This window comes from Anser cygnoides, chromosome 14 (genome assembly GCF_040182565.1).
Source record: "Anser cygnoides isolate HZ-2024a breed goose chromosome 14, Taihu_goose_T2T_genome, whole genome shotgun sequence".
NCBI lineage: Eukaryota > Metazoa > Chordata > Aves > Anseriformes > Anatidae > Anser > Anser cygnoides.
Window position 1 is genome coordinate 9009883 of NC_089886.1, and position 21216 is coordinate 9031098.

A 21216-nucleotide genomic window follows, 5' to 3' on the forward strand; every position below is an offset into this window, starting at 1 on the left:
GACCTTCCCAGCGGTGCCCCTGATCCAGCAGCCTCACGCCCATCTGACATGACCCATCAGGTGCATCTGCTCCCCAGCGCTTCTCAAAGGTGAAAGGGCTGGAAGAAGGCACTTACTGCAGCAGTTAAACTGCCTGCACACCAGGTTTAGTGTTTTAAAACAAGATTTCCCTCTGCAGGCTTCCAAATGTAAACCAATTAAAATCTCAAAACAACCCTCTGAGGTAGGTAAGCATCTTTTAATGTCTGTTTTACAGGCAAGAGAAAAGGGCCAAGGGGAGGTGAAGGAATTTACCAAAGGCCCCGCATCTCAGAGAACCCAACCCCTGGCCCCTCCTCATGAAACCCAGACCACACTCTTCCTCTCTGGGTCTGACATCTTCACTTGGCATTTACGGCAGCAGATGCACCCCAGGGGCCTCCGTGATTGCTTACTGCCCAGGGTACGCACGGTGACAAGCCGAAGCAGGGACTTGCACATCCCTCCCACGAGGCTCAGTGAAGAAAAGTGACAGGACGCTGTGGAGTTATCTTTATTGTAGAAGCACGCTAAGACACAGCGAGGCGGCAGAGCCCGAGCCGAGCAGCAACCGCAACAGCACGCATGGGGCCAACTTGGGAAGCCACCACTGGGTCCCCGCAACTCTTCGCCCTCCACCTGAGCAAGGACAGGCCCGTTTGCTGCAGAAGGGGACAAAGGTGACTCCAACAGCGCCAGGAACTCTGCAGCTCCTCTGATGCTTGACATCAACTCTTCCTTTACTTGCCCTAGGGAGACAGGGAGAGACAGTTTCTTACCGTAGCCCCAGAAGGCAAAGGATCTGTAAGGACCACCAGGAAAGCTGGGATACTCTCAAGGACTCTGTGCCACCCCTGCCTCCTTGTGACAGGGGGATAACAGCAGTCTGTTCTACCAGCATCCTCTCGCCCCTGCAGGGACAGCTGGGGAATGGGCAGAGCCCACCACTGCAGGGACTGAGAAGTCCTCATGGAATTTGCACACTCCCATGGGCTGAGCTCCCTTAGCGGGGGCTTCCCCTTCACCCCTCCGCTTCTGCAAGGACCCACACCTTGCTCCCAGGCTGTGGTGAGGGGGAAAGAGCACACTGCAGAGCCCTTTGCCCCAGCCCTGCTGCCTGCCCAGGCAAGGTTTGACACCCAAACCCTTGTGACACACCACCCCCACAGGACAGGCTGGCCAAAAGGGAGTAAATTACTGTTTCTCTGTACCTTTGGTGACAGCTGATCCCTGGTATTTGCTGGCAATCTGAACTCCGTTACTTCTGGAAAAAAAAAAGAGCAAACAATAAGCCCATCCCCAAGCACAACACTGTTGTTACACTGGCAGAGCATTAGGACCTGCGTGACATCCCCTCCGGCCAGCTCAGAGGCTGCACAAATCAGCTGGGGCAGTGTGTGGCACTGTGGTAGGCAAGTTGGGTCACTGCCAGACTAGAAAACAAGACAAATTTCAGCCTGAAGCTAGGTGCTTTCCATACCCACTATCTAGCAGAGAAAGGTCCTGTTTTGTTTTTTTTTTCCTCCTTCTTCTGCCTTCTTGAAGAGAGGAATAACAAAAAGAGCACTGTAAATAAATGGAGTAGCTCGTTGAAAACCTGGGATTTGTCTGTCTGTTCTTTAGGAAACAAATTAAAAATTGACATCCCCTTTTTGCCTGACCTGTTAACTAATATGGGCAGACTGGTGTCTATTGCATGGGAGATTTAGGAGAAAGAGGAGAAAGCCTTTGAACAAGAAATTAAATTGCAAGAGAGAGCATTAAAAGTGAAACATTCTGGGAAGACCTACAATTAATAAACCCACATGACACAGCATAACAGGACATAGTGGCCAGCTGGTCTGCTAAAAAAATATCTAAGCCCTGGACTCAGCTACACTCCTCTGCAGTAAAGCAGAACCAGATCAAAGGAATTTGGTTATGGCACAGACCTTGCATGGGAGGCAGGAGCCCTGACGCCAGACAGCCCCAGGGCTCTCTCTGCAGGAAGGTTTTCCACCACATCAGTGCACGCTGTCCAGATGTACCCTTTAATGTCGGATCTCTCTCAAACCACACTGCTCTCATCCCTTCCTACAACCACCCCTCCCTGATGGCAATCTGGCCAACATCAAGGGAGCGTTGCCAGCAACTCCTGGAAATTCAGCAGGAGCTCTGCTGGCAGGTGTGGCTGCAGGCACTGAGCTGGGAAGAGATCAGGCAGCTTGGACACACATTTTGTCAGGCAACACAGCACCTCCACAGCTAATTTCAAAATAAAACTCAAGGAAAAACTATATGTTTTTTAGTAGCAATTTATCTTTTTTGAAGTTTAAAGAAGTCTTTGGTCCTTTGCATTTTCATTCTGCATATTGCAGCTGTCTAAAAGCATTTCTGATGCCAAAGGCACTGCTGGAGCTGGTCCCCTTCAGGTTTTTGTAGTAAATAGTGAATACCTGGGTTTTCATGCATTAAAAGGCATGTTACCATGAATTTCAGTGCTAAAGAATAACACTGATCAGGGTATTTTTCATAAGCTTCCAACTGAGAAATAAGGGAAGTCTTTGATGGACATGAGGTTTCCCAAGGAAATGGGCTTCCATCAATTTCTAATCTGATTCTTCAAGTGACACAATATACATAAAGAAAGAATAACTCATTGTTCAGAGGGGTGTTTTGGCCTTTTTCAGTGGAAAATCTTATCATTTTCCTTTTAATTGCTTCCAACCCTCCTTGGAATAATTTTAACATAGCTAAAATTGTCTGACTTTCAGTATATGGCGTATTGCTCTAATTGCAAAGACTTGAGAGCTTATCACAGCTTGGTAAAACATGAAATGGTAAGGAATCCCAATCCAGGCACAGTTCTGAGGGAATCCTCTGTTTTTTTCAGTTGCCATGGTACACCCAGTCTTGGCCGTCCCCAGCAGCGTGAGCACAGCCCCTGGCAGGTTTGCGTAGTGCCTCTGCTCCCAGCATACATGAGCCAACACTGACTTTATCACACTGAAGGGCAAGACACACAGACCTCCACTACAGTCACAGGCAATTTTTTTCCCTGCACTACAATTTCTTCAGATTTAAACAGTGTTGAGAGCATTATGCTGCTTCACAGAAGAACAGGAGCTGGGTTGCTTCACTTCCAACATCTTGGGGATCTACAGGCATCCTGGCTCTGAGCAAAGAAGGGTAAAACCCCTGTGATGGCTGTTTTGCATTATAAAGCCCTTTATGCCAAGGAGGGTGGTGATACTGTTTTGCCTACAGAAACATCAATAGCAAATTCATATTAAGAAGCCAAAGTCCACATCCAAAAATTTATAGAACTTGCCAGTTTGTCTTGATATTTTGATTCACTCCAGGTTTAGAGTGGGACAAATATCAGCATTTCCCTAGGGATTAATATTTATTTTCTCAAGAACTCATGCCAACACTGAGGTCAGTCCTGCACACCCAGGACACGCAAACCGAGAGACCCTGGCTGCAGATCAAAGCTCCGAAGGCTGTTAAGCTGCCACTGAGAAGTCTTTGAGTCATCTGCTATGGAGGAAATCACATAAGGTTCAAGACCTTTCCCAAAAGTACGTCACCTCATGAACAATTTTCACTTCCCAACCATCCCCGTGGATATTATTTGGGAAATGAGACCTCTATGCTTTATGCAATTCTGGACTTTTTGGTGTCACCAAAGTCTCAGGAGAAAAGCTAGATGTTTTCCCAGATGTTGTGTCACTCTCTTACCATATGGTCTAGGTAAAAATATGGGGATCATGCCTCAGTTAAATCCAAGTCTGAACCTATCTGAATGCATCTTGAACATGAGTACCCCACTCCCAAGACTCTGGTGCTCCCACCACAGACACAGTGTGCAGGCTGGGACCCCAGCACACATCTGGAATGAGGGTGTCACAGCAGGGAGGCATTTTGGGTGGCCATTTTCTCCACCTCCCAACCACCCGCGCTCCAGCAAGGAGGGAAAGAAAGGAAGAAAAAGGAAGAGACCAGGGGCTCCGTTGCCCCTGTGACCCTAACGCCCTAGCTTCTTGTTGTGCCATGTGGCAGAAGTGCACCCTCAGAGCATGGTTTTAATTAAGCCATTAGTTCAGTTAACCTGTTAGTTAACCTGCCTACCAGGTCAACATGTGGACTCCTGGCTGTTGCTGGGCGAGCACAGCAGGGCAGGTGGTCACCAATGGCCACAGCTTCTTATTTTTCACTCTGTCTCTGTGCCGGGTGGGGAAGGGACAACCTCTCCATCACAAACCTGGATCAGGGCCCCACGAGCTCACACAGTGCCAACAGAGAACTTTCACAAGGGAAAAGGAAAAGACTGATGCTCCCCCAGCCCGGCAGTGACACGCTGCTTACCATTTCAGGGACAGAGTTTCGGCATTCACCTCGATAGTTTACTGTGATGTAGACTGACGCTCTCCTGCAAAGGGAGGACAAGACACTGCTTATTATTCACTTGCAGTGCCACAGCTCTCTGCCATCGGCATGATGGTCCTCTGTGGACTCCTTAATACTTTGATGCTACTTCCAATTTGATGGCATTTATTACTCCCCAAGCAATCTTATGATCGGGTAGAAGGGGAACAGGGGACTCTGGAAAGTTGTGTATCTTAATTAGCTGTCATCAGATTAATCTCAAGCATTTTGATCTATGTTTGCTTAACAGCAAGGCACCAAGGACACACTTGATAGTGAGTCATGATGTATCAAAACAAACACTGTGCTGCAAAAGACACTCGGGAATGGTGGATGGCCCTGTATTACTGAAATCTCTCCGCCTACTCACATGGCAGCTGAACACAAGTCACATTCATTTTTGTATGTTTTCCCATCAGTGCCACAGACGGGTTGTGAGGATTTGTTGCAGAAAATCCTTCCACCCTTTACCCCGTGCAGAATTCGATCACAGTCCAGCTGAAGAGAGAAAGAAATCACATTTGGTGCTGGTTCTCTTGCAAGACCTTCCTTTACGCTACTTAACAGTGCTCGCAAGCCAGGCATTGCCCTGAGGCCCCTCTGCCCTGCAGCACATCCATCACACCTTTGGCAAACCTAGGTTTGGAAAGAGGTAACACCTCCTGTTGGACCAGGCAGCCCAAATCTGGGGGCCAGAGCACCCCTGCCAGGCACAGACCTAGAGCTGCTTGCCTGCCCTGCCTTGACACTTTGGTCCAGGGCACGTTTACTTCTCTGAGGAACCATGAGAAAGCAAAAAACTTCTGCTACCTGTCCCCAGCTATTCTTTATTAGGGCTTTCATGCCTGTTTCTTCTGCAAGACAGCAGACACTCATTGCCAAAAATGAAGGAAAAGCCTTGACAAAGTAGTCCAGTCACCCGAGGGTGGTGCAACACTGTGCGACTTGACACCCATGGAATGAGGAGACGCAAGCACGTATGAACAGCTATGACTAAGTGTGCCCTCCTGTTTCCTCTTAGGCATGACAGCAGGAGCATCTAAACACAGCTTTTCGTACAAAGCACATGTGGCACAGCCAGGAAAAACTCAGAGCTGTAGGAGCAAGACCTCTCATGCTTAGGTCATCATCCTACAAGCACACCAGCACAGACGTTTGCAGAGCCATGGCAAGTTTCAAACAGATCAGAGATCCCGCAACCTGCTCCCTGCCATGCAGGCCCTTCCCCAGCCTCACTGCCCACCTCTGCACCAGGGGCCAAAAAAAAGTCCAAGACAAAGGAGCGACTACTGTTTTCCCATACCCTTTCTTTCTCCAGGTCCTATACAAATGTGTCACAATGACTGCGAATGGCACAATCAGAGAAGATCTGCAGCCAGGACAGGGAGGACATCTCACCTCCTCTCCCTGTGCCATTTGGCACAAAGAGATCATTTATTGCCTTGCTGGAGTCAACAGCACTATGGAGTGGGAAGCACCATGCAGAAAGGAAGGTTTCTTGCTGGGCGGCACAGTGGGTTCGGTGATATCGGGGTGCTGCAGCAACACCCTCTGGTTAAACGTCACTTGCTAATTTCATTAATGTGCTGCTTCCTCCCTCATCTGGGTAATCAACGATGACGTGAAGACAGACAGCGCTGACCTTTGCAATTCCCTGCCAGATGCCTTCCTACGCATCAGACACCGCTGCCTGTGGTGCGACCCACGCGTGTGCCACCACCGCCTCGCCAGCAGCACCACATCATGCAGGGACCAGCATCGAGCGCTGCCCCTCCTTCAGCTCTGGGAACTGGAGCTCCCTGTGACAAACCCCACAGATGGCCCTGGAGAGAGGAGAGGGGCAGGTTTGCTCTCTGAATCACCTCTCGTCAGTCAGGCTGATCAGCATCTGCTCCTCCTCTGGAGCTACCAGGAAATACCACTAAGCCCTGAAGCAGACTGGCGTTACTATGCCTGATGCTTCCTCTGGAATGCATTAAAACTGCCATACCAGAATAGAAAAAAAAACAGGAGCTGGTTCAGGAATCTTTTTTCTAATAGCTGTCAGTGACAGAGACTTCAGAGAGTTAGGGGAGTTCATAGTCAGGTCCCTCCAGCCCCACAGAAAAGCATTTCCTATCCTTTCCAAAATGTTATTTAAATTGCTGCATTGACTATAAGTGGCAGGTCATTTTTTTTTTTAATCACCCTAGCTCTTGGCAACACCCTGTGACAGCAAGATCCACAGGTTAGTCATCCTTTTTATAGTAACTTATTTTCTCTTATTAGTTTCATAATTTCCACTTTAGCTTCATTGAAACTAATGCATTTTCTTTTTGCGGAGACAGGGAGAGCACACACCCCCTTCTTCCTCCCACGTTACTCCATGCAGTCATTACCTATTGCTCAGTGTGCCCTCCTCCAGCACTCCCTCCCTGCGCTGAGCCTTGTCCTTGTCCCCAGTCAGCCCCAGCCCTGCTCAGGGTCTTTGACTTGATATCTTCTCAGCACTCAGCGGGGGACACCACCATCGCTTCCCTGAGCTCCAGGCCGCCACCACCATCACCCCCATACCTGACATACACCTATAACAAACCAGCTCCAGCAGCAGAACTGGCCTTAGAGGCTCCCATATGGCCACTTCCAGCCTCACACCCCTTTTGTGCCAAGGGACAGCGGCGGTGTACGGACTCTGCCACCCAACTCAAACCCTTCCGAGGACACAGGTCCCAGCACGAGTTTCGGGGTGACGTTGGGAACAGGAGCAGCCGCTGAGAAAGGGAGCTGGGCGTACCGGCTGGTAGGTGTCAGGGCCTCCGCGCTGTCCTGGGCGGCCAGGCGCCGGGCTGCAGTCCCCACCGCTCTGGGCCGAGTTTCCTTGCGGGCTGGCAGGGAGAAAAAGCACAGGGGCTGCTGACGGCACAGCCCCTGCAGTGCACGGGGAGCCCGGTGCAGACCCACCTGCCCCACCAGTCCCCGCAGAGCTGCTTGTGCCAAGGCAGAGGAGGTCAAGCAGCCCCTGGCCATGTACCAACAGGGATAAACTGTGCCCTGTGCTCAGCACAGCCACATCACTGCCCCGGGGGCTTAACTAGACTGCTTTAATGTGAAATGCCATTATTCTGCACTTTTTCGACAGGGAGCTTGGCTTGCCATAGAGCACAGGCAGACCCTGCAGCAGGCCTCTCCCCACCTGCCTTTGGGGAAGTCAGCAGCAGGTCCCCATTACAGAGATTATCCCAGGAGAGTCAGGGAATCAGCTTTCTACGACATTTGCTGCTACAGAGAGGGCTCTACGCCCTGTCTGCCTGCTGACACTGCTGTGTTGGGGGAAACGAAGGGACTGCAACAGCCAAAACCAAGAAATCTCAGAGCTCCTCAGCAAAAGCTTTGAAAAAGCAGCAACTGATCCCTGCTCAAGTCTGGCGGCCCTAAAATCCAGGGGGACTGACCAGTGCCCAGAGAGCACGTGGGACAGCAGGCACTGCCTCCCAGCCAGCACGTGAGGATGTGCTGGGGCCAGGCAGCAGGACTGGCTGCCAGGAGGCAGGCTTTGATGGACAACGTGTCTTGAAAGATTTTGAGCACAGCAATCACCGCTTTGTGTACAGGAGAAGCAAGAATGCCTTTGAAAAGGAGCAAGGGTTGCACAAGAAACGTGCCCTGCTCTATGCCTAGCTTCCCCATCGCTGATGAGTGCCGCGCTGAGCACCGCAGCTCTCGCTTCTCCATCCCAGGTGATGCCCTTGGGTGCAGCTGAACCGCTCCCGCCCTGATTAACCTCCGAACCACCCCTAGGAGAAAGCACGCCACGCTTGTGGAAGGGGGCAGAAACTGGTGCCGAGGCTTGTGGGGCCAGGCTGCCACACTCACCCTCTGTTCGTGGAGAAGGGCCGTCTGTTGTTCATGCCCTGCTGAGACCCTGAGCCACTGCAGCTCTTCTGCAAAAGGGGCAGGAGCACATTTGTCAACCAGAAACAGAAAAGTCTTTGATAAGAGCAGAGAAGCAGGAAGTTACAGCAGCTCCCATCCTGCCCCATCCTCCTCCCAGACCCAGGGAACTGTGAGGCTGGCTCTTCCTGAAGAAGCAGCTCTGAAGCTTGCTCCATACAGGGTTTCATTCCCACCAAATGAGCTGACAGAACCATGGAGATCCCAAACCTGCTCTTTATCTCCCATGTAGCATCACACCACCGGGACAGCAAGAGGGGCTGTTCTGCCAGGTCCAGACCTGGCCACCTTTCGTATGTTCACACACATCCATCCCACTGCAGGGCTTGCAATACAACCTGCTTCGCCCCCACCATCAGCTGGCTCCAGCATCCCGAGCCCTGAGGTCACCGCAGGCTGAGCACGGGCAGTCCCTGGCCATGAGGATCCCTCAGACCCCCCAGCCCGTTCCCTGAGCTCAGGGGAGGCTCTGAGCTCGGTCTCACCTGGTTTGCACATTCTGCAGTGAGCGGTTTGTTGCGCTGGGCAGTTCCACCAGACTGGCCTCCTCTTTGGGCTTCTTTTTTGCTGGAAGAAGAGGATAGGAAAAAAGAGGGAGCGCTATGGCAGTGCAAGTGCCACCAGGACCTGGGGCTGCCCCGCAAACCAACGTCATGTCATTAGGCACCAGCTGCCCATCCACAGACCCTGTTCCTGGTGGCCCTGCTCCTAATTCCCTCCCCTAAGCCTTCTCCCTTCTCCTCACCATTCCCACTGTACGCTACATCCTGGATCCAGGTGGCTGCTTTCATATCAGGGCTGCTTCTGCATATGCTCTATGGGAGTAGAGAGAGAGCATCTGGAAGGCAAAGTACACGCATGGGAAACTCCTCGGGAGCTGCCCGCGGCCGACAGCCCCTGGGGAAGGGGTTGCTCTCTATCAACCCTGCTTCTCCTCTACTCCCCGCTGCTTCTCACCTGCCCCTGGGCCCTTCTCACCAAGAGGGAGGTAGAAAGAGGGGCAATAGCCAAAGCCCTACGGCAAGAGCACCTCTCGGAGGGCCACTGGGATTCGGGACTCCCCCAGGTGTCGCCCAGGTGCAGCAGCCGCGGTTTCACAGCGTGAGGTTTTCCTCTTTGCCGTTGCTGGAAGCTATACTCACAACTTCTCTGCACACATGAGACACTTGTTGGTGTGCTGCTTGCCAGAGGAATCCCGAACAGGGTCGTTCTCCCGTGTGCAGGACAGCCGTCCTCCGGCCTCGAACTGGGAGCGATACTCACTGCAGTCATCCTGCACAAGGAGGGAAACGGTTAGGGCAGCCCGTCCTCCCTGCCTTGTTGACCTGATTCTTAGAAACCTGGGGTTTCCTGCCAGGAAAGCACTGAACCATCACAAGTGCATCACAGGGAAGGCTGGGTGCGAACGAGAGAAGAGGGTGTGCAGTATCAGCCACTTAGTATATAAACAGAGTGAGTCAGAAAAATGATGGGTGCCTCTGCCTGCACAGCACGTGTCAGGAGTTTTCTACTACAGCCTGACTAATTATTGTGCTCCATGTTGGGCTATCCAAAGCATGCCAGTGATGTGACCGATAGGTAACAAAGCCGTCCTACTTCTCCTGCCATCCTTAGTACACAGCTTCAGCTTTTATCCCAGATCTTTGCTCAGATAATTCCACGTACAAAGCAGTACTACTCCCCACAACCAACCACGCTTTGGGACAAAAGCACAATGCAAACATCCTTAAAAGTCCCTGAGCAGTAGAAGGCTGTTTGGAGAGAAGATGATTAATTTGTTCCCTGCTGAAAGTCACTGCACAGAAACTATGTTAATTTGCCCCCGTTATGTAACCTGGAGGGAAGCATTCGGTCCCTCCAGTTTCAGCTACTGGAGATCCTGCAACAGCTGATCCCAAATAGCAGATATTGGAGATGCATACCTGGATCCCACTTACATCTTACAAATAGGTTTTAACATTTGCTATTTTCTGCTCACTTAGTGCACGAGAGGTTTTGGCCACCTTGCATTAAGGTCCTTAGCAGGTCAGTGGCCTCCTCCTTTGCCTAGAAGTCACCAGGTCTCTGTGCCCAGGGAGGATTTCCCCCAGCAGCACACCCCAGATCCCTCAGCCTCCCACTCCTCAGCTTTGCTACGGGACTAACACTGGCAGCCACCAAGAAAACCACTCAGAGCACACAAACCCACACCTTCCTGCTGCCCAACTAGCCATGGGGAGCAGAGGCACAACCCGACACCAGGTGAACCCAGCTCCAGGTGACCCCTGGACCTGCTGTTGCCTCAGAGACTGATCTGCTTTTCCCCTAGCAGCCTCTCTCAAACCCTCTCCCTTTGAACCAGTATTTCTGGAGCTTTGTTCACAGCCTGACCTCTGCTGCAAAAACCTTGCTGAGACATACATTTGCCTTTTTCATGGGTCTGTCGCATCCCTGACCCACTAATAAATGCAGGGCTTTCTCATCCTTTGTCATTTCTAATTGATGAGTAGGAATTCTCGTTAATCACTGCCTGTGTGATCTTGCACTCTGTTATTACATTTTATCTTGTTTCTATTACTCCAGGCCTCAGCACTATCCAATTAGTCCTGAGTGATCTGCTGATCCTTCTCTGCTGATGCTGCCTCCCAGCTTCGCCATCAGCAAGTTTCACTCACACTTCCATTTTTTTGTGCCAATGTCATTAGGAAAAGCACTAAAACAGGATTATCCCCAAGACTGAGGCTTAAGGGGACCGCACTAGTCCCCAGTATAGCAGAAATCAAAAGGTAAGCATTGATAAGTACCTCTTTTTTTCATTACTGAATTGCTTTCACCAGGAAAGCATCACCGCACAACAGCACAGTGGCTGCATTATGAGAGCAAAGTTTCCAATGGGGAAAGCTAAAAACCGAGCTACCCTAGAGACTGCACAGGGCTGAGCTCTCCTCCCACAACATAATGATCTTTGGAGCATCTCAGAGCACAGATTTAAAGCTTTTTGCCCAGCTTTTCTTTTTAACTTAATTAGCACCCTCAGCAGCACTGGCTTCCCCATCCTTTGCCAGATGTCAGGACAGTGCAGCACACACTTTTTTTTTTTTATTCTCATGGGGTTTGTCCCTGTGTCATTAGATCTGTGGGTCAGTGGAATAGACCATAACATTCAAACACAAACTATTTACTCAGAGGATTAAAGAGCGTCAACAAGAAACAAGCAGGGAAAGCAAAGTGGATCTCCAAGTGAAATCACTAGAGACAGAGCAACTGAGTACAGTAATGCTGCCTCTTTATCTTGAATGAAAATCCAATAGAGTTGTCTATTGACCTAATACTTAAATCTCACCTTATCTTTTCTTCCTCTGGTTGTAGTTGCTTTCTGCTCATTCTCCCTTTTGCTGAAAGAGAAGCAGGATGAGAAAGTGAAGAAACTATTGCTCCAGGGAGCCCCAGTAACAGAAACAGTGGTTTTCTCTACTCACAACTTCTCTGCACACATGATGCACTTATTGCTGTGCTGCTTCCCCGAGGAATCCCGCACAGGGTCATTCTCTCTTGTACAAGAAAGTTTCCCTTTCTTGAACAGATCCCGAAACTCCCGGCACTCATCCTGCAGAAGCGCCAGAAACGTGGTTTCACATAGACATGCTGACCGCGATGCATCTCCCACAAATCCACAAAGCATCACGCGTCCAATCAATTACATTTCAAACACAATTTGTTTCCTTGAAGCATAACTCACTGGCAAGCCATAAATTGTTTGCCTGATGTGTCATTTCTTAAACTGTAGCATGCAGCATAAAAATCTCTATTCTTAGATGAGCACATTTATCATCTCCATCCAGGGTAGACTTATTTCTACTTCTAATAGAGAAGACATGCAAGAGCCTGCCTGAAGAACCTAGGTTCTGCTCTATGTATAAAAGCAACAATGTTGTTAATTTTCCCATTGTTAGTGAGTAAACACACTACCAAGAATTTTAAAAAGCAGTGGACAGTAGAGAGATGAAGCTGCAGGCATTAAAATAAATGCCTTGTACAGCTCACACTTCCAGGTATGCAGGAATAATAGGGGGGCATTTTTACCCTCCACATAACATTATATATTAATTTAAGGAAAGCACTCTTTCACAAAAATGTTTTTGTAGCAAAACCTGCTTAAGTATTTCAGCCTGTCCTTTACTTTCTTCTGAGCAGCTTTCGGGACAAACAAATAGGCCTGCAGCACCAGTAGCACATGCTATGTGCGAGCCTTTAGGATCCTTTATGCAGCACTTCTAAGGCTATCTGCCACGTGGTCTGTAACACATTTTCCCCCTCACAGTGCGTTTGGAAGAGATGGCATTGCAGCTTATCCCAGATCTGCAGATAGGAAAGCCCAGAAAATTACTTGCCAAAAGCCACACTGAATCTGTGGCTGAACAACGAAATGCAGGGTAGGTCTCTGCCTGACGCCCTGGAGCGGTCCTTCTGCCTTTGGGACCACACACTGGCAAGTCTGATGTTTAAAAAAGATTTCCCTTCGATCAGCTATGTTTTACAAATCATTTCAATTACCTGGACAGACCAGAGCAAGAAAGCTATCCTACTTAACCAGGAGGTATAAAAAAATATATCCCTGTAACCAACGCTATCTGATGAACACCAGCTCTCTCCTACACAGGATGAAAACCCAAGGCTGGAAAAGACAAGTCCCTCTACATAAAGACATGCTGTCTAGAAAAACAGCTGTGGGTAAAAAGAAACCAGCCGGGTGCATCGACAAGATAAACAAGGCACAATTAGAGCCAGCCTGTCCCACACCCTGCCCTAGTCAGAGCTCACATGCACCATCACTGCTATTAATTATTTGCCGAATGCCAGCAGTGTGCTTTATAAGCAGGAGACATCTTCCTTAGCCTACGCTCTGGGCCAGGCACAGAACATATGTACTGTGTTGGTAACTGCCTGATAGGGACTGCAGGCAGGGAAGCACACGGTGAGTGGGTTGGAAACCAACAAGGCCATGCCACGGCATCGCCCCGCTGCTGGTGTCCCACCAGAAGTAGCGATGCTTCACCTCACCTCTCCGGAGCTCACGTCCCTGTTCACTTCTCCACCACTCCCTTTGTTTTTTGAGTCTCTTTCCCTGCAAGAAAGGGAGGTGTGAGCGACAGAGCAGCATGCAGCCCTCAGACGTAAAACCAAAATAAGTGGTGATTAAAGGCCAGCCCTGCCAACCCCACCTCCCCGTTGTGCAACGCAGCGGGACGGCCCGGGACTCGGGGCTCCAGCCCCGTGAGACATGCCCGGGGTATTTAGCATCTCCTCATAGGTGGCATTTTGCCATCTTTTCTCTCTGCCTAACACCCGGCTGTTCCATCCCATTCGACATCATCTACAGGAACTAGAAATGAAATCCACGTGTTTTTTTCTTCCCCGTGGACTTGTTCCTCACAGCCTGTGCCCCCCGCAGCCTGTACTATCAGGTGCAGAGCACTACCAGGTGCGCAGGTTTGCTGAAGATCTACAGACAGATCTGCCTGGCCCAGGGCTGCAGTGCTCGGATGGAGCCTCCCAGGAGCAAGCACTCCGCTACGGGACGAAAGGAGGCACCCGAGGGGCCGGGCGGCCAATACTCACAGCAGTCTCTGGCACATCAGGCACTTGTTGAGGTCCCTCTTGCCATCCGGGCCGTTGATGGGCTGCTTGTTGGTGGGGCAGGAAAACTTGCCGCTGCGAAGGAGGGACCAAATTTTCACGCACTCATCCTGAAACGTGCGGAAGAGGGCAGTCAGCGGAGGGTTCCCTCGGAGGCCATCGAGATCCTGAGAACAGTTCGTTCACATTTCATTTTTGGGGTGGTCTGTGTGCTCTGGACAACAATGAGCTTCTCACACCAGGGTGGCTACCACGTTCCTTGCCCCATCCCTCACCACAGGCTGTGCCAGGAGCCCCTCTTGTGGCTCCCGAGGCAGAAGAGACAAGAAGAAAGTTCAAAGCCCGTTGCAAGGGCCATTATTCATGAGAAAAGGAATACGCATTTAATTTGCATACAGCTGCAAACTGCTACCCACTGCAGGGGAGGACTCTATATTATAAAGTAATTCAAGAGCAGCAAATAAAGCCCTAGAAGTGCCAGCGGGATGTGAAAGCAATGAATCGGCCTGAGCAGAGTAAGTGAGGAGAGATTCGGGTGCAAGGGATGAGCCATAGAGAAGCACAATCTTCTCAGGGAGCAGAGCACCAACATTGTCTAATGCAGCATCAGCCAGTTGCCTCTTCTGCCGGGGAACTGGAGATGCAGGCTAGGGAGAATCAATGAAGCATTTAGGGGTTTGGGTTTTTTTGTGTTTTTTTTTTTTTTTGGTCTACTATATTTTCCAAATGGGTCTTTGCTAGGGAGAGTCAAGCTTGTTTGATTAAAACATGAATAGAACTGACTTCTCGGTCATTGAATCAAATCATTTTCTGAATCTCAAAGGACTTTGCTTAATTCTTTTAATTATCAGACTCAGAAAAGGGGGTTTCTGCTGGATCAGAAGCAAATATCATTAGAAATATAGCTCATGCCACTTCTAACTTCATCCCGTAAGACTTCCAGCTCAGAGCAGTTTGGTGCACTATGCTGAACATACACTGCCAGCTAGAGCCATTGCTGATTATAAGCATGTTGTCTCTAAACACGGTGAAATTCAATCCCTGTTTTCAGCCCTAGAACAACAGTGTGATCTCTCAGTAGTTTGTCTGAATGACTTTGCTTAAAGCGGGCATTAAGCAGCGTAGTTGTCAAAACAAAAGGAGAACCAAAATAGAAAAGGTTGGACTCGCCTTAATCGAAGCTTGGCTGGCAACATCTGTGGAGAAAAAAAACAACAATGAAACCATACAAAGTCTTTGAAAGGAAATTTTTAAAATCAAAAGCCTTTAATTAAAATACTTGATGCAGTTTCATAATCCACTCAAATACCTCTAAATAAAAGCTAATCCAATACATTATTGTACATTGATAGAAAGGACTGGGCATTAGAGACTTTCTGGAAGATTGCATTTTTTTGCAATTCAAATGCAAAAACAAATCCTTTTTTTGTGCCCCCCCCCCCCGCGTTACTTTTCACAGTCTTAAAATCCCAATTTCAAGGATTGTTTGATAACTGTTTCTCTATTATTCTACTCTACTGCCTTGGTAGTGGCATCAACCTTACCCAAATACTTTTAGCTTTCTTCATCTTCACATAAAACTGGGACACTGGAGCCAGCCCATAATATCATTGTTTATCCAAACCTTCAAATTCCTTTTCAAGGCCCATTCCATTTGCAGTATTTCTTATAAATTACCAAATTAATGAGTCAGTAGATGAGTTGCTGATATGTTTCTTTCTACTAAGCCATTTAGAGCAAGTATAATATATTTCATCCTTTTCTCTTGCATCATCTGTGGCATCACAGGGAACCATCAAAAAATCCTCCATCAGCTCTTTTTCAGTATAAATAGGCAGCAAAGTGAAAGACCATTACATCAAGCTTGAACTCCTGCTGAAGTTTCTCTACTGCAGCCGTATGAAAACACATTCACTAGCAAGAACTTTGACAAGAAATTCCCATTTTTCCAAATTCACCAAAATATACTTTTGTTCAAAATTAAACATTTTATGTGAAAGTCCAGCCAGGTTGGAAATTTGTATTCTTCCACATAAACTGGGGTGATTGGTTTTAGGGTTTATTTTGTTTTATTATTTTTAAACTGTTAACCCTACTAAATATATTTCCATCTATTGGTGGAACTTCACCATTTTCACGTGCAAAAGAAAAAGCAATTATCAAGAATGTGTTAAATAAAAATCAATCCCCTAAGTGGTACAGAAAAAATGGTCTTCTGTTGCTCCTTTTAAAGAGCAAGGGCTCTCTAATCCTCTATTTCGCTGTCTTTAAGTGCTGTACCAGGCCCAGATTTCAGCACAAAGAACAGAGTTTACTAACCTGAGAAGAAGCAGAAAAATGCCAGAGCAAGGACCACCGAGGCACCTTCTATTTTCATGGTGAGGGTGGCGGCTGTTTGCCTGTGTTGACTCTATTAGTGCATTGCTCAATGAGACCCAAAGAAAGGGCTCAGGTCAGATCACGTATATATAGATGACCAGATTCTCCGCCTTCGTTATGACATAATCTTCCCAAGAACCATCATTAGCCGCAAAAACCAGTTTGATGACAGTAGCTTTAAATTCTAATCATCCCATTAACACAATTAATTTCCATAAGGATGGGACATATTTGAGTCACTCCCTGCATTTTGTCAAGGTAAGAAAATTACAAATGGATCATTTCATTTTACCCACATGGCCGGGGGAATTCTTACTACCTTCAGGGTGGTTTATAAGACAGAGGTACTTCAGAGCATACCACTAATTGCCTTTCATATCTCAACAAAATAGCTGAAAGGGGGTTATTTTAATTATTTTGTTTCAGCAGACAACGGGAGGACGGGGTCACTCAAGACCTCTGGAAGTCAGTCGGCTTTTATTAAAGCACCTAAGTTTGAAGCCAAATAGTAAGCATCCAGGCAAGTTTGAAGAACACCAGGCTTGAGGCAGCGTTGAAAGACTGAATTTGTTCCTACAACTCACATAGTGCTCTGTTAACAAGAAAACCTTATTGCAAGATCCTCATTCATTCCTTCCCTGTTTCTCCCCATTATCTTTGGAAGAAAGGGCAGTGTTATTAGTGAAAAACCTTTCCTCAGCCCACCTGGGACCTGGCAGACCATATAGATATTGCTCCTCAAGCAGATCAGTGCTCACAGAGGTGTGACGTTATTGATGCTAAAGGGTTCAGCAAAGCGGCCTCACTTAAGTCTCTCCCAAAGAAAAGGTGAAATAATGAAGGTGGTTGTTCCAGGGAACAGAGTTTATTGGAAGATACAAGAGAAGAAAATAAGGTTAATGTCAGAGTTTTGGAATGTGATTTACACAGGAAGAAGCTGTGCAACTTGTTCACTGGGAAAAAATAGGAGAATTTGGAGAGAAAAGTCATTTGCAAGGTTTGAAGGTGGATAAATGGCAATCCAGCAGACCAGAGCCACAAGATGCTTGAGCACAGGCAAGCAGGCAGAGGCTGCACCAGAGAGGCAAGTAAGCCTCTGAAGAAGGAAGAAAACATACTTTCGCATGACGTATGCATTTGGCCAGAGAGGCCAACGCAACTCAGCTCAAGTATAAACTCTCATAATAAATTGCTGCCACATGTTTCCCAAATCAGAATAGTTGCTACTGTTTACAACTGGAGCCAAAGCCAAACGAGTAGAAAGTCCTAATTTGGTATGTGGTCATCCCTAATGTTTCTTTTCCACTCAAAAAATTAAGTCATATGCAGGTTCACAGGGGTGAATTTGGAAAATGAAAATGCCCAAGGTCATACAGATGCTTAGTGGCAGATTGGAAGAGCTGTGTGTTGCCCTGAACCATGACATCATTTCTGTACGCATATTTAGGCATGGAATTAGAAGGGAGACCAACAGGAAAATAAAATAACTAACCTGATATAGCGCGTCTCAGTAAATTTTTGGGAGAAACTGGAAAAGAACTACGATGGAAAAAGCCAAAATGTACGGTAGTTTAGAACTGCATAGAGCTGGAAGCCTTTTTGGAGCACGAAAACAAAATACATTCTTGGCTACTGAGGTGTCTTCCCATGAGTCAGTCACAGGGTAGTAAGGGAGATGCATTTTTAGACAGGTTTTATTTTAAAGATCATTTTTTCCACTAGAAGTTCCATTCCCACAAAGTGAAAGAATGCCCTGATTTCAGACAGCTGGCTGACCACCTCATTCCTGAAGGAGGTACTGTGGGTCCTGCACCCGGTCAGACTGGCCAAGTGAGAGCAAATTGCAGCCCTGACAGCACACCTCAGGTCAAGGAAGAGGGAAGAGACCCAGACCCCGACTCTGGACCAACCCTGTGACTGCTGCATCTCACTCCCATCCTCGCACCCCTGCACCCCATCCACCAGCCAAAACCACACCAATTTGTGGGAGAAGGCCAGAATGTCCCAAATGCCCCTCGAGACCAAAGCCAGAACTACTTTCAGTACTAAATCTCAAAAAAAAAAAAGAGAGATTTCATTCTAATTACTACCACATAATTACAATCTCCTGAAAAAAAATAAAAACAATCAATGGTATGAAAAGTGACGTGAGGGGACGGGGAGAACCCTACAAAGCCATAGGATTTGAAGGATTTGCTCCTGTGTACTTGACTTACAAGAGGAAACCCAGTCACAATAACGAAGGATGACAGCAAGAGTATTAAACAAACCTTGCCTGACTCACTTGATTGCCTTTATTGATGGATTTACACAATAAAGTCTCCATCCTGCACTGGAATCCAGTCAACCCACTAATTTCTGTGGGATTTTGTATTGCAGGATCTAATCTGCTGTAGGAGAGATGTTCCTGATCTTTTAGCAATGAATTTGGTACAGCGCCTTGCTAATCTTGATTTAAAGATAATGCCAAACATCTGAAGGGCGATGTGCCATTGGGGAAAGCAGCTGGAAGCAAGAGATGCTACAAAGACCCTTTTGTTCTTTTCTCAATTTCAAATTTAGATGAGAAGTAAAGAGCGTATAAAATGGTGCTAGGTAGGACAGCTCTCACAGAGTCCAATTTCCTACGCACTCTGCTAGAAAAATTGGAGAATGGGATAAAAATAATCATGGAGGAGCAACTGGGAAAATGCAGGGGGGGGGGAGTGGAGAATAACGTGAAATTTAGACAAACTTGTGAGGCAGAAATCCAACAGGCTGTAAGGAATCCTAGGGACAAAACAGAACAGCAATCAAACTGGGACAGCCCCAGCGTGGGCAGGACACAGGCAGAGACATTTACCTCTTCCCTCTTCAGAGCCCCCAGAGAGTTCAGGAAAGAGTCCAATAAGCAGCCAAATGGTTCACAAACTAATAACTTAAATGCCTTGTCCTTTCATCAAATAGTTTCCTTCCTTTCGTGACACGGCACTATCCCATTTTGTATATGGGATCACCTCCTTTCTAATGGGTTCAGCATCACCTGGGGATATTTTAGTCCCTGACAGTATAACTGTTCAACTTCTCTGCCTTGGTAGTTCCTCACCGGTCAGATGCCAGCCTCCACCTCAAGCAGCTCCAAGGGTGTGCTCCATGCTTGAGAGCAGGAGCAGTGCAGCCCCATTCTCACCCCAGAGCAATTCAGTGTTTTGGCTCAAATCTCTAAAGGCATTACATGAAAGCAACGTGACCTCAATAAGGACAATCCCATGTTTCATCTGCTTTGGTACTTCTGCCGGGGACTGTCCCCTTTGCAGTGCTAAGTTTGCCCCTTGTTTTCCATGGGAAGCCCTGCATCCCACAATCAGTGCTGTGGCTTCAGCACCATAACCGTGACTCCCAATGACAAAAGGGGACTTTGCCTAATGTCACTGCTGGGTCCCCAGACCAAACTGAAAAAGTAACACATGCTTGCATGCGCTGCTAGCCCTGCTCACCTGCAGAGCCTAGGTCTCCTCACTTTTCCTCCTGAGCACCAGCCGAGCTCACCTTAGCACAGTCTCGCTGGTCCCAGGGTGCTCCCTTGGGCAGTTCGTGCTCTGTCACCTCTCCAGGCGCCCCCTTCCCACCAGCACAGGCAGCCTGTGGCACCAGCTGCCCTCTGCTGCTCTCACCATGTTCCAGGGAAATAAACCCCTTCATACCCAGCAAAAAATAAAATGAGGAGGGAAAAAATTTAATGTTTAATAAAACTACCCGTTATTCCCACCAGAGCTATTCTTTTCTGTCCCGATTGGCATGCTTTTTACCTCCCTACTGCCTTTTTTCCCTTCTCAGAGCAACTCTGTCTGCACCAACACCTGATGCTTATTTCTCTGAAACTTCTTTTCCAGCCCACCACTACATCTCTCTCAAATCAGAAACCCTCAGGGCTAAAAGAGAATAGACGTGGTTGTTTGGCATATTTAGCAAAGGAAACGTAGAGTAGATGGTATTTTGCTTCCCAGCGAAGCAGAGTCCAGAGCTCTCAACGTCAGTAGTGCTGTATGAGTTGCACCTTCAGAGTGAGATATTTCAAAACCCAAGGACTTCAAAGGCACTTTCCTATTTTTAATCAGCCTCTCAGCACAAGAGGCCCCTTGCAGCTCCTTTGGGCTCATCTGCAGCTCTCAAAGAGAAAATAAAGTGTAGAGCACTGTGCTGCCACACTAATGCTGCAGGCTAACAGTCTTCTGGGCTGCAGCTATGTGGGTGTTGCGCACAGAGAGAGTCCCCATTCTTTGTATCTTGCTGCCTTGCTTAGTGCCTCGGAAAAGGACTCATCTTTGCTGTCAACAACATCAGTACCGTTTCCTCCCCTCCAGGGACACCCAGTTATTCACCCATCCCGTGCTGCAAGAGCCATGATTCTTACCCATCTCCTCAGTGCAATTTGGGAGGCACCTCACCTGCACACATCCCATGCAAGACAAGGTTTATGACACCAGACAAAGTTCTTTAGCTTGCACCCACTTCTATGGCTGAAATCCAGTAGCTGATCAGCCAACAAGCCAGTCAGCCTCACACTAACGGAGTTAGAGTTTCCAGACTGCAATAGCCATGTGTCTCAGAGCTCCCTTGTTCATACCTGCTGCTGCCACAGCTCTCAGGCAAGCTCTGCCCAAATCTCCACGGAAGCAATCTTGGTCATCCTGAAATCCAAATGACACCACAGTCACCCAAGGTCTATATCACAGTCCTCTTCCTTCAAGCAGGATGAGCTTTCTGAGCCCAAAATTGAGCCCCACCAGCCCAACCCAGTGAAAAGTCCTTCAAGTGGCTCCTCGTTTCCAACCCTTGTGTTGTGTGTGCAATTCAGCCCAGCAGCACACCACCTGGCTGCATTGC

At 48.1% G+C, this 21216-nt stretch overlaps 1 protein-coding gene across 4 annotated transcripts; it reads right to left on the reverse strand.

Moving 5' to 3' along the window:
- Nucleotides 1-516: 516 nt before the first annotated feature.
- Nucleotides 517-16424, reverse strand: LOC106032874 (serine protease inhibitor Kazal-type 5-like). Of its 4 annotated transcripts, none has more exons than XM_048080396.2 (14): nucleotides 16291-16424; nucleotides 15142-15167; nucleotides 13954-14138; nucleotides 13396-13459; nucleotides 11814-11941; nucleotides 11678-11729; nucleotides 9498-9628; nucleotides 8841-8922; nucleotides 8278-8345; nucleotides 7199-7289; nucleotides 4796-4923; nucleotides 4366-4429; nucleotides 1230-1282; nucleotides 517-767 (listed from the first exon to the last, which is right to left on the reverse strand). In XM_048080396.2, the coding sequence occupies exons 1-13, from the start codon at nucleotides 16346-16348 to the stop codon at nucleotides 1277-1279; spliced, it is 1083 nt and encodes a 360-aa protein (XP_047936353.2). In that variant the 5' UTR covers nucleotides 16349-16424; the 3' UTR covers nucleotides 517-767; nucleotides 1230-1276. The 4 variants fall into 4 exon arrangements, 3 of the variants coding, with proteins under 3 accessions (XP_047936353.2, XP_047936355.2, XP_066861652.1); XM_048080398.2 differs by having other exon boundaries at nucleotides 13954-14081; nucleotides 16291-16422; XR_010834960.1 differs by lacking the exon at nucleotides 4796-4923.
- Nucleotides 16425-21216: the final 4792 nt, after the last annotated feature.

Excerpts from the sequence above, each read along its gene's own strand:
- LOC106032874 (XM_048080396.2), bottom strand. The coding sequence starts at position 16,348 with ATGAAAATAGAAGGTGCCTCGGTGGTCCTTGCTCTGGCATTTTTCTGC. Across the intron at positions 11,942-13,395 it reads GGGACGTGAGCTCCGGAGAG|GATGAGTGCCGGGAGTTTCG; the intron begins GTGAGGTGAAGC and ends GCGCTTCTGCAG. Across the intron at positions 8,346-8,840 it reads CTGCAGAATGTGCAAACCAG|AAGAGCTGCAGTGGCTCAGG; the intron begins GTGAGACCGAGC and ends CCCCTTTTGCAG.